The sequence below is a fragment of the Scyliorhinus torazame genome, chromosome 12 (assembly GCF_047496885.1).
Source record: "Scyliorhinus torazame isolate Kashiwa2021f chromosome 12, sScyTor2.1, whole genome shotgun sequence".
NCBI lineage: Eukaryota > Metazoa > Chordata > Chondrichthyes > Carcharhiniformes > Scyliorhinidae > Scyliorhinus > Scyliorhinus torazame.
This window is the reverse complement of record NC_092718.1, coordinates 65,764,863-65,783,610: the sequence shown is the minus strand read 5'-3', so window position 1 is coordinate 65,783,610 and position 18,748 is coordinate 65,764,863. Positions and strand designations below refer to the sequence as shown.

The 18,748-nt window shown below is 51.3% G+C and overlaps 1 protein-coding gene across 2 annotated transcripts in view; it reads right to left on the bottom strand.

The window, feature by feature from the left end:
- The window catches only part of aldh1a3 (aldehyde dehydrogenase 1 family, member A3), a 191,174-nt gene that overhangs the window by 64,965 nt on the left and 107,461 nt on the right, over positions 1–18,748 (bottom strand). For both annotated transcript variants that reach the window (XM_072468807.1, XM_072468808.1), the window contains 2 exons: positions 10,152–10,265; positions 3,776–3,878 (listed from right to left, as the gene is read on the bottom strand). In XM_072468807.1, the coding sequence (XP_072324908.1) occupies positions 3,776–3,878; positions 10,152–10,265 (217 nt within the window). The remainder of the gene's footprint in view (positions 1–3,775; positions 3,879–10,151; positions 10,266–18,748) is intronic.

Sequence of the window (18,748 nt, the reverse complement as noted above, 5' to 3'; positions counted from 1 at the left end):
AGACACACTGCGGCAGGGCAGGGGGCAGACACACTGCAGCAGGGCAGGGGGCAGACACACTGCAGCAGGGCAGGGGGCAGACACACTGCGGCAGGGCAGGGGGCAGACACACTGCGGCAGGACAGGGGGCAGACACACTGCAGCAGGGCAGGGGGCAGACACACTGTAGCAGGACAGGGGGCAGACACACTGCGGCAGGGCAGGGGGCAGACACACTGCGGCAGGGCAGGGGGCAGACACACTGTGGCAGGGCAGGGGCAACACACTGTGGCAGGGCAGGGGGCAGACACACTGTGGCAGGGCAGGGGGCAGACACACTGCGGCAGGACAGGGGGCAGACACACTGCAGCAGGGCAGGGGGCAGACACACTGCGGCAGGGCAGGGGGCAGACACACTGCAGCAGGGCAGGGGGCAGACACACTGCAGCAGGGCAGGGGGCAGACACACTGCAGCAGGGCAGGGGGCAGACACACTGTGGCAGGGCAGGGGCAACACACTGTGGCAGGGCAGGGGGCAGACACACTGTGGCAGGGCAGGGGCAACACACTGCAGCAGGGCAGGGGGCAGACACACTGTGGCAGGACAGGGGGCAGACACACTGCGGCATGGCAGGGGGCAGACACACTGCAGCAGGGCAGGGGGCAGACACACTGCGGCAGGGCAGGGGGCAGACACGTTGTAGCAGGGCAGGGGGCAGACACACTGTGGCAGGGCAGGGGGCAGACACACTGTGGCAGGGCAGGGGGCAGACACACTGTGGCAGGGCAGGGGGCAGACACACTGTAGCAGGGCAGGGGGCAGACACACTGTGGCAGGGCAGGGGGCAGACACACTGCGGCAGGGCAGGGGGCAGACACACTGCGGCAGGGCAGGGGGCAACACACTGCAGCAGGGCAGGGGGCAGACACACTGCGGCAGGGCAGGGGGCAGACACACTGCGGCAGGGCAGGGGGCAGACACACTGCAGCAGGGCAGGGGGCAGACACACTGTGGCAGGACAGGGGGCAGACACACTGTGGCGGGGCAGGGGCAACACACTGTGGCAGGGCAGGGGGCAGACACACTGTGGCAGGGCAGGGGCAACACACTGCAGCAGGGCAGGGGGCAGACACACTGTGGCAGGGCAGGGGCAACACACTGCAGCAGGGCAGGGGGCAGACACACTGTGGCAGGACAGGGGGCAGACACACTGTGGCAGGGCAGGGGCAACACACTGCAGCAGGGCAGGGGGCAGACACTGTGGCAGGGCAGGGGGCAGACACACTGTGGCAGGACAGGGGCAACACACTGTGGCAGGGCAGGGGGCAGACACACTGCGGCAGGGCAGGGGGCAGACACACTGCGGCATGGCAGGAGGCAGACACACTGCGGCATGGCAGGGGGCAGACACACTGCGGCAGGGCAGGGGGCAGACACACTGCGGCATGGCAGGAGGCAGACACACTGCGGCATGGCAGGAGGCAGACACACTGCGGCAGGGCAGGGGGCAGACACACTGCGGGAGGGCAGGGGGCAGACACACTGTGGCAGGGCAGGGGCAACACACTGCAGCAGGGCAGGGGGCAGACACACTGTGGCAGGGCAGGGGGCAGATACACTGTGGCAGGACAGGGGCAACACACTGTGGCAGGGCAGAGGGCAGACCCGTTGTAGCAGGACAGGGGGCAGACAGACTGTGGCAGGGCAGGGGGCAGACACACTGCGGCATGGCAGGGGGCAGACACACTGCGGCAGGGCAGGGGGCAGACACACTGTGGCAGGGCAGGGGGCAGACACACTGCGGCAGGGCAGGGGGCAGACACACTGTAGCAGGGCAGGGGGCAGACACACTGCGGCAGGGCAGGGGGCAGACACACTGTAGCAGGGCAGGGGGCAGACACACTGCGGCAGGGCAGGGGGCAGACACACTGCGGCAGGGCAGGGGGCAGACACACTGCAGCAGGGCAGGGGGCAGACACACTGCGGCAGGGCAGGGGGCAGACACACTGCTGCAGGGCAGGGGCAACACACTGCAGCAGGGCAGGGGGCAGACACACTGCGGCATGGCAGGGGGCAGACACACTGCGGCAGGGCAGGGGGCAGACACACTGCGGCAGGGCAGGGGGCAGACACACTGCTGTATGGCAGGGGGCAGACACACTGCGGCAGGGCAGGGGGCAGACACACTGCGGTATGGCAGGGGGCAGACACACTGCAGCAGGGCAGGGGGCAGACACACTGCGGCAGGGCAGGGGGCAGACACACTGCGGCAGGGCAGGGGCAACACACTGCAGCAGGGCAGGGGGCAGACACACTGTTTCAGGGCAGGGGGCAGACACACTGTGGCAGGACAGGGGCAACACACTGTGGCAGGGCAGGGGGCAGACACACTGCGGCATGGCAGGGGGCAGACAGACTGTGGCATGGCAGGGGGCAGACAGACTGTGGCAGGGCAGGGGGCAGACACACTGCGGCAGGGCAGGGGGCAGACACACTGCGGCAGGGCAGGGGGCAGACACACTGCGGCAGGGCAGGGGGCAGACACACTGTGGCAGGGCAGGGGCAACACACTGCAGCAGGGCAGGGGGCAGACACACTGTGGCAGGGCAGGGGCAACACACTGCAGCAGGGCAGGGGGCAGACACACTGTGGCAGGGCAGGGGGCAGACACACTATTGCAGGACAGGGGGCAGACAGACTGCGGCATGGCAGGGGGCGGACACACTGCGGCAGGGCAGGGGGCAGACACACTGCGGCAGGGCAGGGGGCAGACACACTGCAGCAGGAGAGGGGGCAGACACACTGTAGCAGGGCAGGGGGCAGACACACTGTGGCAGGGCAGGGGCAACACACTGTAGCAGGGCAGGGGGCAGACACACTGCAGCAGAGCTGGGGGCAGACACACTGCAGCAGGGCAGGGGGCAGACACACTGTAGCAGGGCAGGGGGCAGACACACTGCAGCAGAGCTGGGGGCGGACACACTGCGGCAGGGCAGGGGGCAGACACACTGCGGCAGGGCAGGGGGCAGACACACTGCAGCAGGAGAGGGGGCAGACACACTGTAGCAGGGCAGGGGGCAGACACACTGTAGCAGGGCAGGGGGCAGACACACTGTAGCAGAGCTGGGGGCAGAAACAATGTGGCAAGGGGCAGACAGACTGTAGCAGGGTGGGGGCAGACACACTGCAGCAGAGCAGGGGGCAGACACTCTGTAGCAGGGCAGTGATCAGATACATAGTGGCAGGTCAGGGGCAGACACACTGCATCAGGGAAGGGGGCAGACACACTGTTGCATGGTGGGGGGGGAAACACGCTGTGGCAGGGCAGGGGCAGGGTGGGGTCAGACACACTAATAGGGGGAAGATAGACTGTGGTTAGGCGGGTGGGCAAACACGCTGTGGCAGGGCAGGGGCAGTGCGGGGGGGAGGGGGGGCAGGGGCAGTGCGGGGGGAGGGGGGGGCAAACACATTGTGAGAGGGCGGGGTGAAACCCTTTTCCCTTGCCATTCTTTCCCCTCTCCTCTGCCACTCCCACCACTTCAGCCCCACCCCCCCCCCCCTTCCGTCCACACCACCAGGGTGATCAATTTCTCCCCAGCGACTCTGTCCAGACTCCTCATCATTTTGAACACCTCGGTCAAATCGGCTCTTAACCTTCTCTGGAGAACAAACCCAGCTTCTCACATGTATTCATAACCAAGGTACAATCTGAATTCAAATGCACACGTTCTTGCTTTGTAACAGTTGAGTAATGCAGAAAAATGAAGCTGTGATGCCGCAGGGAGTTGCTCTTACAGTCAGAGTCAGCGAACACGATGCAGGGGTTCTTCCCGCCCAGCTCCAGGGTCAATCTCTTCAGGTTACTTTTGGAAGCTGCTTCACTGATGGACTTTCCAACCTGCCAACAAGCAACACACACGGTTTGAGAACTGCAGGGAAACCCACCTTCTCACTCGGAATACATCAACACATTGGACTTGAAAACTATTAATGAGTTTAAAATGGAACCTGTGATAACCTCTAACTCCAATAATGCCAGTACAGTACTCTCTGTGTGTCTCGCTCTAACATCCAGCAGCCTGCCTCAGAGTACATCGCAGATTGGGAGAAAACTTTATGAGGGACTTTATTACCCCCCCTCCCCTCCCCTCCCCAACACCACCACCATCAACAGTTTTGATGTTGAGTTGTTGGGGGGCGTAGCTTATTAAATCCAGCAGGCATTCTTCCTGCACACCCACTCACACACCCCTGCCCCCACCATTGTTTTAACCTGGGGTCAGCAATTCTCGTGCTTTGGACAGTTTACCCCGTTGGAAAACCTGGCAGATAGATATCAATGCGGAGATGTATAAAGTCATCCATTTTGGATGTGAGAAAGAGAATTGCAATATGATTTTATTAATGATTAAAGGTTTGAAACATGGGCGTACTAGGTGAAACTCAATTACTCTCACACAACAAACACTAAAAACTAGTGAACAAATACATAATGTAACCAAAAGGTTGAATGGAATGCCAGCATTTATCTCGAGGAGGGTTGGGATACAAAATGATGGATGTTACAACAGTGTTTTCTTGCGGATAAGAGATTGAGAAGGGGATTAAATCAAGAAGCTGAAAATGATAAAGGAATTCAAGAGCATAGATACCAAGAAACTTACATCTAGAAATAATGTGGAGATGCCGCAACTGGGGTGAGCACAGCACTAGGTTAAAGTCTATCAGGTTTGTTTCGAATCACTAGATTTCGGAGCACAGCTCCTCCCTCAGGTGAATGAAGAGGTAGGTTCCAGAAACATATATATATATAGACAAAGTCAAAGCTGCAAGACGATACTTTGAATGCAAGTCTTTGCAGGTAATTAAGTCTTTACAGGTCCAGATGGAGCAACTTGAGAGAGGGATAATCACAGGTTAAAGAGGTGTGAATTGCCTCAAGCCAGGGCAGTTGGTAGGATTTAGAAATAAGGGGGCCTAATTGTAAAATTGCATCTAGGCTATTTAGGATATTAATAATTTGCATGAAGCAACATTGAAGATAAATATTGGCAAGTCATGCTGCAGCTGTACAGAACCTTAGTTAGGCCACATTTGGGATATTGCGTACAATTCTGGTCACCACACTACCAGAAGGATGTGGATGCTTTGAAGAGAGTACAGAAGAGGTTTACCAGTATATTGTCTGGTCTGGAAGGTATTAGCTATGAGGAGGGGTTGGATATACTTGGATTGTTTTCACTGGAATAATGGAGGTTGAGGGGCGACCTGATAGAGATTTACAAAATTATGAGTGAGATGGACAGAGTGGATAGTCAGATGCTTTTTTTCCAGGGTAGAAAAGTCAATTACTAGGGGGCACAGGTCTAAGATGTGAGGAGGAAAGTTTAGAGGAGATGTGCGAGGCAGGTTTTTTTACACAGAGGATGGTGAGTGCCTTGAACTCGCAACCGGAGGAGGTGGTGGAAGCAGATACGATAGCGACGTTTAAGAGGCATCTTGACGAATACATGAATAGGGTGGGAATTGAGGGTTACGGACTACGGAAGTGCAGAAAGTTTTTAGTTTAGACAAGCGTCATGATTGGTGCAGGCTTGGAGGGCTGAAGGGCCTGTTCGTGTGCTGTACTTTTCTTTGTTTTGTTCAACAGTACTGAAGACTTGTGCTCCAGAACTTACAGCACCCCTAGCTAAGTTGCTCCAGTACAGCTACAACACTGGCATCTACCTGGCAATGGGGAAAATTGCCCAAGTGTGTCCTGCACACAAAAAACAGGACAGATCCAACTCAGCCAATTACTGCCTCATCAGTCTACTCTCGATCATCAGTAACGTGAGGGAAGGGGCTGTCGACAGCGCTATCAAGCGACACGTACGTATCAATAACCTGCTCACAGATGCTCAGTTTGAGTTGCGCTAAGGTCACTCAGCTCCTGACCCCATTAAAGCTTTGATTCAAAGATGGACAAAAGAGCTGAACTTCAGAGGTGAAGTGAGAGTGACTGCCCTTGACATCAAAGCAGCATGTGACTGAGTATGGCATCAAGGAGCCCCAGCACAACTAGAGTCAATGGGAATCAGGGGAAACTATCCGCTGGTTGGAGTCATACTTATACAAAGAAAGATGGTTGCGGTTGGAGGTCAATGATCGCAAACAGGAGTTCCTCAGGGTAGTGTCTTAGGCCCAACCATCTTCAGCTGCTCCATCAATAGTCTTTTCTGCATCATAAAGGTCAGAAGTGGGGATGTTCACTGATGATTGCACAATGTTCAGCACCATTCGCGACTCCTCAGATACTGAAGCAGTCCATGTCCATTTGCATCAAGGTATGAACAGCTTTTAAGCTTGACCTGGTAAGTGGTGAGTAACATTCGCGCCACTCAAGTGCCAGGCAATGACTATCTCCAACAAGAGAGAATTTAATAATCACCCTTTGATATGCAATGGCATTACCATCATTGAATCCCCCAGAATCAATATCCTGGGGATTACCAATGACCAGAAACTGAACTGGTCTAGCCATATAAATACAGTGGCTACAAGAGCAGATTAGTGGTTGCGAATTTTGCAGTGAATCACCTCCTGACTCCCAAAAGCCGGCCCACCATCTACAAGACACAAGTCAGGAATGTGATGGTTTATTATATAGGCTTGGCTGAAAGCCCAGAGATTCATTACTCTCTGAACCCCAGAGAAAACATTGTTTGATTGACAGCTCTGGCTCTCTGATCTCTGCGATCAGTTTCACAGTGTTGCTTATTAGTAAGCCGATAAGCAGCGGGAGGGCAGCAGCCTGTGATTGGAGCAGAGCCCCTTGCAGAATCTTCAATTCCACTTACCATCTGTCTGGTAATCTGAACAGTGGCTCTGGGGTCACAATCTGGCCCCAGACCCAATGGGTTGGACAAGCCTGCTTTAAAGGATCTGGATGATTGAAGCCTTTGTTACTTTGGAATGAAATTACTTCTTTTTAAAAAGAGTGCAAAGTAATAGAAGAAAGAAAGCTTTTTATATACATCCTAATATATGGGCCGATATTGTGTATAATGGATCCATGGGCATGGAAGTGCCTTATCTTGATATAGGAGGCATGAGAGGCCATAGGGTATATGTGGGGGCCCGTATCTTGGCATGGGATCATGAGGAGGATCTTTGGAACTCACCTCTTAAAAAGGTCCATTCCTGCCAACTCGGGGTCACGACTCCCAAGGAGTCATGCGGGATTCTCCGCCGGCGGGATGCTGCGTTTTCCTGGCAGCCCGGTGGTTTCCCGACGGCATGGGGCTGCCCCACAATGGGAAACCCCATTGACTAGCCGACGTAACAGCGCATCCCGCCGGTGGGGTGAGGCAGAAATATGGCACAGCGGGGCGGAGAATCCAGCCCACGGTCCGACTCCATCAAAACTGCAGGAAGAGGAGGATATTCCCGCAAAGTAGCCGGCCAGGGTAGGGAGTGCGAGGTGCGTGCTTTTGACAGAAACTAGCTTGCATCCTTTAAAGGCACAGATAGCCCAGGAATGAGTGAGGAATGCCAGGATCGGGACCCACCGCCATTTTTAAAGGGTTCCTGAGTCATTTTGACCCTGAAAATTCAGTCCAAAGCTGTCGAGATTGCAGAGCAGACAAATAATTGCACAGGGGCGAGAGAATTCAAGGAATAGGAGAAGAGCGTTAGAGGTTGGAGGAAGGTCTCTACACTGCTTAGGCAGATGCCTAAGAATAAATGCACAAACAGGAAAGCCTAGCGGGTGGCTGCAGTTGGAAAGTATGTCAGTGAAAGTCGCCAGAACTGACCCGAGGATCGCTCTGAACCTTGGCCCTAAAGCAAGCAAGAAAATTAGGCATTGCAGATTTCAAAGCCAATTGTAGATGGTGTACCTGGTTTATGGAGAGAAACAATTTTGTACTGTGACAGAAGACCAAAATTTCACAGGATCTCCCAGCAGAACTTGATGACAGGCTTATTGCATTTAAGTGATTTATAATCAAACATTGACAAAAGAATCGATCCAGATTGGCCTGTATTGGGAACATGGATGAGACACCCTCGGGTTTTGACATGTCAGCCAGCCAAACAGTGAGCAAAGTTGGAGAGAAAACAGTGTTAGTGAAGAAAAGTGACCATGAAAAGCTTAGATTCTGAGTTCTGCTGTTATGTATGTTTGACGAGAACAAGGCTTTAAGCCAATGGTGAAATTCAAGAGAAAAACCCTCCCAAAACACCAATTTCTAAAAGGAGTAGTTATTCATGTTCACAATAAAGGATGGATGGTGGTTTGAAAATATGCAAATGAAAGTTTAGAGTTTCCGACCAGAAGGTTAAGCAAAATAAAAGTCTTCTCATCTGGGGCATGTTCAGACCGCACCTTATCAATGCTGTTATTGCTGAAGTTAGATTGTAAGATAAGTGAGAAGTGTAGCGATTCCCGGTGGTCTAACCAGCCTTGGGTGTGTCTCTAAGTTAGCTCTTCAAGAACAGCATGTGAAAAACTTGTAAGCGCTGGCTGATCGGAAGAGAGGTGAAATTCACCAAGCGAGGCTGTATACTAGCTCTGACATTAGTGTTATGGAGGCCTGAGATGAAATCAGAACAGAGGATGCTATCAAATTGTTCAAGAAATTTAGGATAGCCAATGCACTTGATGGCACAAAAGATGATTATGACATGACTGATGATGAGGATGTTGATAATCCCTACAATTATTCCATTCAAGAAGCAGATTAGGATGGTTCTGAAGACAAGGAGGTGGGTAATTTCTATGGACTTTAATACACAGAATGGATAGGTGCTTGATGGCCGGTGCAGGCATAATGGGCTGAAGGGCCTCTTTCTGTGCTGTAAAACTCTTGAGATTCAGTGTGTGCTCTGTCTCCAAGAAGTATTCATTACTGCATAATGCAAATGCAGAGTGAGATGTTATAAACTTTTATATATAGGTCTTGTTTTGATGAATTTAGTATAGAAATTAATATCTGCCTCCATGGTGATTATTCATTTCTAAGTAAAAATTATATAATGGAAATACTTTTGGCTCTATTTTGGGGGCAGGGGTTGGCGGGAACAGACTCTGACAGTCTGCAATCGTGAGGCAATGGGATAGGATGAATTTCACCCTCTCCAAAATTCTACGCCTATTAAAATTGACCCTCTTTCCACCTTTTGCCTAAAAATTCAGTCTTGGAAGCTCGACTTTACAAGGGTATATACAGCAGTAATGTTATGGTGCTGTCACTCAGGATGGTGTTTTTCATAGCGAACACGGAAAGCTCATTTGCATTGGAAGTAATTTGCACTTGAAATTTCTTGACAAGTTCCATTGGTATCGTGATTTTAGCTAAACAGTGAAATTGGTTTGGAAACTCTAAGGGGGCAATTCTCCGAGCCTCGCGCCGGACTGGAGAATCACCGCATCCGAGGTGCGGAGAATCGCCGGCATTTGCGCAGGCGCATTTGGCGCGGCGCCGGCCACTGGAATCGGCGGGGCCGCCAATTCTCCGGCCCGCATGGGCCGAACGCAGATACGACAGAGTCCCGCCGGCGCCGTTCACCCCTGGTCGCTGCCGGCGGGAACTCTGCACGAACGGTCGGGGGGCGGCCTGTGGGGGGCCTCCAATGGGATCTGGCCCGCAATCGGGGCCCACCAATCGGCCCCTGAACACCGACGCCGTGTTGAGTTGGGGCCTGCACGCTAAAGAAGTCCCCCGCGCATGCGCAGGTTGGCACGGCCCAACTGTGCATGCGCTGGTTGGTGCGGCGCCCATTTGCCACCGGGGAGGGACGCTGGAGCGGCGTGAACCGCTCCAGCGCCATGCTGGTCCCCTATGGGGGCCAGAATCGGTCGTACCCGGGCCCGGTTCGCGCCGTCGTGAAACGCGATGGCATTCACGAGGGCGCGAACACTTGAGTTCCATTTTGGAGAATTACCCCCTAAGTCGGTGTGGTTTATACCCAGCTCCGATAACAGAATGCTCCACAGAAAAAGTCACACCTGATAATGCATCTCTCTGCACCTGGGTAATGCCTCATTCCACGCACTACCTCACATGTATCTCTGTCCAGGGCAAGATTTAGAAGATGCACGCCTCCTCATTTACAGCAGATTCTTTTCCCAGAATTAAAATCTTTACTATATCCAAACACAATCAGAATAATGAAGCAATATCATTACCTCAGTGGAGCCAGTGAACGCAACTTTATCAATGTCCTTGTGACAAGCGATCGCTGCCCCAGCAGTGGGTCCAAATCCGGGGACAATATTCACCACACCTGGGGGGATTGGGATCTGAAAATCACAAAATGGTTAGTCAGACTTCAACAGATTGAAATGTTGAACACTTCCCAGTCTCGAGCATGAATCAAAATTTCAAAACGGTTTCTGTGTGGCACACACAAATGAAATTACAAGCATTATCTGATTGCTAGTTTCTGACAGGGAGCTTTCCCATTAGAAATGTGGGCTCACGCTGGGTGAGATCTTCCAAACCATCGAACTGATATACAGTACAGATGGGAGCTTACCCATTATAAGAACAGAGTTGGAGGGTTAGCCCAGTAATACCAAACAGATGGAATAAAGTGTCTGTATTATATCAGTTGGGAGTTTGATGGGACACTGTCCACTTTTCTGGAAGGTGGCGGTGAACACAATAATACTTAAGAAGAATAACACCATTTCGGACAGAGCTGTTTGTTTGATTGACCTCACTTCCACAAAATACATTATTCACCTCACCGTGCAGTAGAACACGATGGCATACAATCCACAGGGGATGCAGTGTGGCAACTTGTCAAAGCTACTTCAGTTTCACCTCCTTGTGACCTCTACAAACAGAGAAGGACGGACACTGTGATGCTGTGGAAACAGCACCCCCTACAGGATTTGCCCCAATCAGACTCCATCAGACGGGGACATTTTCTTCCTGTCCCGTCACCATTGGGGGATCCAAATTCTAGAACTGCCTCACGAGCAGCATTGTGGGAATGCCAAAAGCACATGGACAACGGCGGTTCAAGCTGGCAGCTGACCACCACTGTTGCAAGGCAAATAGGGTGGGTAATAAATGCTGGCCTAACCAGCAGTGTTCACTGTAATGATGCATTTCACAGACTGAACACAAAAAAGATTTGCTAATAAGAGTTGTTCAGCAGCCATATGGCTGCAGTTTGCCCCTTACATATCTCCTGTCAAAGAGGGCCCACCCCCAGCTTCTTTGCCCTGAGTACCAATTGGCCCCGTGACCCTTAATCTGTTGTCACCCTTAAAGGGACACTCACCACATCCCAATGACAAAATAAAGTTCATCACTGATGCATGTGTCATGGCCAGGTAATAGAATTGGCAATAATCATGAACATTAAAAAACAGGATGTGGAATCAAAGATGCTTACAGCAGAGTAGGGGCCATTCGACCTAATGTGCCCGTGCTAACACTTTACTAGAGCAACTCCATTGTCCCAATTTGTCCGGTAGCTTTGCATGTTTCTGAGCTTCAAATATTTGCCCAGGTTTTCTCTAAAGGTTGCACTGATTTTTGCCTGACAACTCCTTGTGGCAAATTGTCCCATGCTCCGGGAACTGTATTTAAATACATTCCCTAAAGGTTTCTTCTCAGAATCTCAACAATCATTTGACAAATTCATCCATCATCAATGGCTCCTCCACCAGAGGAAATATTATTCTTATTTATGCTATCAATCCTCGATCCATTCTCCTCTTAGCCTCAATGGGAATAGTCCCAGTATCGCTAGTTTCTCCTTATACTATACATTCCACCCCCAGCATCATCCTGCTGAACCTACACTGTACACTATGGATTTAATCATCCTGCTGAATCTACACTGTTCACTCTCTATGGGGTTAATCATCCTGCTGAATCTACATTGTACACTCTCTATGGGTTTAATCATCCTGCTGAATCTACACTGTACACTGTCTATGGGTTTAATCATCCTGCTGAATCTACATTGTACACTCTCTATGGATTTAATCATCCTGCTGAATCTACACTGTACACTGTCCATGGGTTTAATCACCCTGCTGAATTTACACTGTACACACTTTATGGTACTAATCATCCTGCTGAATTTACACTGTACACTCTCTATAGGATTAATCATCCTGCTGAATCTACACTGTACACTCTCTATGGATTTAATCATCCTGCTGAATCTACACTGTACACTCTCTATGGGTTTAATCATCCTGCTGAATCTACACTGTACACTGTCTATGGGTTTAATCATCCTGCTGAATCTACATTGTACACTCGCTATGGATTTAATCATCCTGCTGAATCTACACTGTACATTGTCCATGGGTTTAATCACCCTGCTGAATTTACACTGTACACTCTACGGTACTAATCATCCTGCTGAATTTACACTGTACACTCTCTATGGTACTAATCATCCAGCTGAATCTACACTGTACACCCTCTATGGGATTAATCATCCTGCTGAATCTACACTGTACACTATGGGTTTAATCATCCTGCTGAATTTACACTGTACACTCTCTACGGGATTAATCATCCTGCTGAATCTACACTGTACACTCTCTATGGGATTAATCATCCTGCTGAATCTACATTGTACGCTCTCTATGGATTGATCAATTAATCATTAAACTGCATCTACACTGTACACTCTCTATGGGTTTAATCACCTTGCTGAATCTACACTGTACACTCTCTATGAGTTTAATCACCTTGCTGAATTTACACTGTACACGCTCTATGAGTTTAATCACCCTGCTGAATTTACACTGTACACTCTCTATGCGTTTAATCATCCTGCTGAATTTACACTGTACACTGTCTATGTGTTTAATCATCCTGCTGAATCTACATTGTACGCTCTCTATGGATTAATCAATTAATCATTAAACTGAATCTACACTGTACAGATTGTGTAAATTAATTTTTAACTTGCTGAGATGAGCAGTGCTTGAAACCCACTGCTCCCTGGAATAGGGCAGGAAGGTTGAAGATCCCTCTGACAATGCCAAAAATTGTAAACGTTATTGAAGCTAAAACTGCGAGTTAGTGTTGAACATGTTAAGGCAGGAGAAAAGCTGTCGCCTATCTGACTTTGAACATGAACCCAGGAGTAATTGGGAATCACGGCACCACATTTAACGAGCAAGATGATGATACAAAATAGGATGCCAACAGGATGTGACTGGAGGCTGGGGGTCATCAGTCAAGCTAGTGAAGCACTCGAAGATGGGGACTGTGACAGCCTGTCACATGGGTGCAAAGAAAATCGAGGGAGAGGTTAGTGGTGGGCAAGAGTTTTCTTTGTTCATTTACGTGATGTGAGCATCGCTCGCTAGGCCAGTATTTATTGCTCATCCCTAACTTCCCTTGAGGTGATGGTGAGTTGCCTTCATGAATTGCTGCAGTCTCTGTAGTGTAGATACACTCACAGTGCTATTAGTGACGGAGTTGCATGATTTTGACCCAGCGACAGTGAAGAAACAGTGATATATTTCCAAGTCAGGTTGTGAGTGGTTTGGAGGGGAACCTCCAGGCAGTGAGGTTCCCATGCATATGCTGCCTTTGTCCTTCTAGATGGTATTGGTTGTGGATTTGATAGGTGCTGTCTGAGGAGCAATGGTGAGTTACTGCAGTTCATCTTGTAGATGGTTTACACGGCTGCCACTGTTTGTTGGTGGTGAAGGGATTGAATGTTTGTGGAACGGGGAGCAATCAAGTGGACTGCTTTGTCCTGGATCGTGTCGAGCTTCTTGAGTGTTGTTGGAGCTGCACTCATCCAGGTAAGTGGAGAATATTCCATTGCACCCCTGACTTGTGGCTTGTAGATGGTGGACAGGCTTTGGGAGTCAGGAGATGAGTTACTCACCGCAGGAGTCAAAACCTCCGACCTGCTCTTGTAGCTGCAGTATTTAAATGACTCGTCCATTTTCTGATAGCCCCCAGGATGTTGACAGTGGGGGATTCAGTGATGGTAATGCCATTGAATATGAAGCAATGATGGTTATATCCTTTCTTGTTGGAGATAGTCATTGCTTGGCACTTGTTTTGCATGAATGTTACTTGCCACTTGTCAGCCCAAGCCTGGAAATTGTCCAGGTCTTGATGCATTTGGACGTGGACTGCTTCAGTGTCTGAGGAGTCGCAAATGGTGCTGAACATTGTGCAATTGTGAACATCCCCAGTTCTGACCTGATGATGGAAGGAAGGTCATTGATAAAGCAAGTGAAGATGGTTGGGTCTAGGGCACCACCCTGAGGAACTCCGACAGCCTCCACATCGATCAAGGCACTGAACCCTTTTCTTTAGGGCAGCACGGTAGCACAAGTGAATAGCACGATGCCTTCACAGCACTAGGGTCCCAGGTTTGATTCCCCGCTGGGTCACTGTCTGTGCGGAGTCTGCACGTTCTCCCCGTGTGTCCGTGGGTTTCCTTCGGGTGCTCCGGTTTCCTCCCACAGTCCAAAGACGTGCAGGTTAGGTGGATTGGCCATGCTAAATTGCCCTTAGTGACCAAAAAGGTTAGGAGGGGTTATTGGGTTATGGGGATAGGGTGGAAGTGAGGGCTTAAGTGGGTCGGTGCAGACTCGATTGGCCGTATGGCCTCTTTCTGCACTGTATGTTCTATGTTCTATGTTTAGTGCCTTTCTTATTAATGAAGGGGGTTTGTTGTGTTTGAGATCATGAGCCATTGGAGTGAGGGGCAGGCCACTTCACTGGCTCCCTGGAATAGGGCAGGAAGGTTGAAGAACCCTCTGACACTGCCCTGAGAATTTGGAACTGACACAGGGGGCGGGATTCTCCGACCCCCCGCTGGGTCAGAGAATCGCCGGGGGTCGGCCTGAATCCGGCCCCGCCGTCCTCGGAGAATGGCGGGGTCCGGCACGACTCAATGGGCTCCGGGGCTGCCCAAATTCTCCGGCCCGTGATGGGCCGAATTCCCACCCGTCTTTTGCCAGTCCCGCCGGCGTAAATTGGAGCAGGTTCCTTACCGGCGGGACCTGGCAGCGCGGGCGGCCTCCGGGGTTCTTGGGGGGGGGGCGGGGGGATCTGGCTGCGGGAGGTGCCCCCATGGTGGCCTGGCCCGCGATCGGGGCCCACTGATCCGCGGGTGGGCCTGTGCCCTGGGGGCACTCTATCCTTCCGCACCGGAGGCTGTACCGGTCCGCCATTCCCTGTGCGGAAATGAAGCCCTCTGCGCATGCGCGGGGATGACGCCAGCACACGCTGGTGCTCCCGCGCATACGCCAACCCGCGCTGGCCGGCAGAGGCCCTTCGGCGCCGGTTGGCGTGGCGCCAAGCCCCTTTCCCGCCGGCCGACGGGGCGCAAACCACTCCGGGGCGGGCCTAGCCCCTGATGGTGCGGAGGATTCTGCATCTTTGGGGCGGCCCGACGCCGGAGTGGTTCACACCACTCCGTCCCGCTGGAGTTGCCCGCCCTGCCGATTATGGAAGAATCCCACCCAGTGTCCTTTGTGATGTGTCAATGAGCGAAACGTAGAATTCCTACCGTGCAGAAGGAGGCCATTCAACCGATCAAGTCTGCACTGACCCTCCGAAAGAGCACCCGGCCTAGGCCAACTCTTCAACCTTATCCCTGTAACCCTGTAACCCCACCTAACCTGCATATCTTTGGACTGTGGGAGGAAACCGGAGCACCCGGAGGAAACCCACGCAGACACGGGGAGAAAGTGAAAATTTTGGAAATTCAATGTATTCTGTTTCCATTCCAGCAGGTTTAATAACCTTTCTTCCCGTTGTTGGTCTGAAATCTTGACTCCCCCCGCCCCCCAATGCCCGAATAACACTTTTAACCCCTTCCCTTCCCTCCACTATGTGTTCTCTACTCAGGGGAATTATAACCTCCCGTGTGCCAGAACTCATTCTAATTCGTATTGAATGTCAATTTTCCCTCAGAAAGTCTGAAGCCGCACATTGACTTTCCTCTCACACTCCCTATCCTCCTCTACACCCAGTGTGTGGCACAACGAAGAGGAGCACATTGCCACTCTCAACAGTCTTGGATTTTCTATCTGGTGCCTAACTCCTTCAGCTTATTCATCTATTCAGGAGCACCACCTACCCCAAAGATAACAATCCAGAATTACACTGTCCTAATTCTCATCCTTCTCATTCGCCCCTCACCCTTGATTTTAAAACCCTCCTTTGTTTTCACATCTCGTTCTGACCTCACATTCCCTATCTGCCTAATCTCCTCCAGCCGTCCAGCTCCTCGAGATAACTGCACTCTTCTAATTCCTCTCTTTTGCGGACCCCCAATTTCAATTGCTCCACAGTTGATGGCTGAGCAGTCAGCTGCATAGGCCTCAGTCTCTGGAATTCCATCTTTAAACCTCGACCGGCCTTTCCTCCGTCACAATGCCATCAAACGTGCCTGTTGACAAACGTTTTGTCTTATGTGGCTCACTGTTTGTTAACCCCTCTGTGAAACACCTGGGGACATGTTAGTATGTTAACAGCATTCTATAAATGCAAGTTATTGGTGGTGTCATTCAATCCTGGGGGTTCAGTGCTGGGGTTCCTGTGCTGAAATTAGTTGGAATGATGTTGTAAAATGAAGGACAATTTGAGCATGTGAAGTCTTGTCACCTCACTGCCCAATCCCTACTTCCCTGCCAACCTGTGTGACAGCTGCTTCCTGGGTCATGACCAGGGGGGTGCTGGCAGATCTGGGAAAGGGGCAGTAATGACCATGTCGAAACATGATGGACTGAGGCATCTTCCCTTACCCAGATCTCCCCCAATATTTATTTGTTGGAGAGCTCAGTCTCCAGTGGGGAATCCTGTCTGATCTTTGGATCACTACTGCACCCATGCATGCGGCACCCAGCATGGTACTGCACCCACGCATGGTTCACCCAGCATGGTACTGCACCCATGCATGTTTCACCCAGCATGACGCTGCATCCATGCATGGTGCACCCAGGATGGTACTGCAACCCCATGTGGTGCATCCAGCATGGTGCTGCACCCATGCATGATGTATCCAGCATGAAACTGCACCCACGCATGGTGCACTTGGCATAGTACTGCACCAGTTGAAGCCTCAGGAATCAGGCACAAGAGGGCACTGTTCCCATTAGTAGCTCTGTGAGTCCCAGGGACACACACACTCACATTCCCATGTGAGATCATCCACGAGGAGCTGGTATAATTCCCCCTGCTATCACGATCTGTAAATGCAGGCTTCAACCAAATGACAGAAATATTCCTTTTCTTCCTGCGCTCGAAACAGGAATTTGTTGAGATAATTAGAAAAAGATGCTGACAGTATTTCATGAACCTGAAACCTGAGCTCAAAGGCATTTTCTGGAATTTCTTGCGCGACATTAGACTTTATTTACTTTAGAAATTGAAAAAACTGCGATAGCCCTCACGAGGACCAGAGGGAAATCACTGATTGACCTCCCCGTGGGTTTTGTTGAATACGGATTCCCGTGGCGAGCGGGCGGAGGCCCATGCAGCTGGGGCTCGTGAGCGGGACCATTAAACAAAGCCTCCAGACCCGGAGCGACAGTCTTGGGCTGGGACATTTGTTTTGTGTGCTGCGTGTGGTATATTTTCAGTTTAAAATAAACCAGTTTGGCCTTTCACTGCGCGCCTCCTGGAATTACTGCACTGACGACGAGGATCAAGCACAGGATTCTGAGCAGCCTTTTCGAAACTCCCAGACAACAACTCCGGTAAGAAATAAAGCAAAATGAAAAACCTGGAAATGCCCTTGTTTGGGAAGCTCGCGCCTTGTGATGCAGACTGGTGGAACAGGGCCAGTACCCCAGAACCCTCCCTAGACCTCAAAAGGGCTATCGAATTAGCACTATCCTTGGATGACGCTGAGAAAGAGCTCCAAGGGATGATGGACAGTAGAGTTCTCTGGCTTGGTCGGGGGAGGGGGTGGGGAGGACCCTCATACAGTAAATCCAGCATTCCCAACAAAGGTTCCCATGTGCCTCACCCACCACCAACTCAACATTCAGCCAGAACATTCTTGCATCTCAAAAGACGGCTGGATAACCCTAGAAGTATAGGAAAGCCTAACCAGAGGACTGCACCTGTCAGCCACAAGGTCAGTGGGACCAAAGGACACGACCCAGGCAAGGCTGCCAGAATCACCAGTACACGTGTCACCCAGGCGGGAAGCCAAAGCCACCTCAGGCCTGGCACCTGCAAGTCTATCAGCCCGTAGAAGACGAGACAATGCAGCTAAACTGCATCATCACCCCTAAGGTTGCCTTGATAAAAATGCAAGGACATTCCCTGTAAATGGAGGTGAATACAGGAGCCGCCATCTCCATCATCGGGGAACAGACATTCCGGCTTTTCCAATTGGGTATCTTGCCCTAGGTCTGCGAGACACCAGTGTCAGGTTGTCCACATATACAGGTGAATCATTGAGGATTATGGGGACCACTATGATCACAGTTATCTCTGGGCAGCAGATGGCCAGACTCCAACTCATAGTCTTACGAGGACCAGGACCCAGCCTCTTGGGCAAGGTTGACTCCAGATGATCCGCCTGGAAGGCTACAAATTTTTCCACTAGGAATTGGTGGACTGTATGAGGTTATTGGCAAATACCCAGAGGTATTCCAAGAAGCCCTAGGTAGAATAATGGGAGCAAAGGCAAAGATTTATGTGCATCCTGACGCTCTACCCAAATATTTCATGACTGTCCCACACCCTTTACTTACCAAAGTAGAGACTGAACTCGAGTGAGTAGAGAATCTGGGAATAATTTTTAAAAAATTTA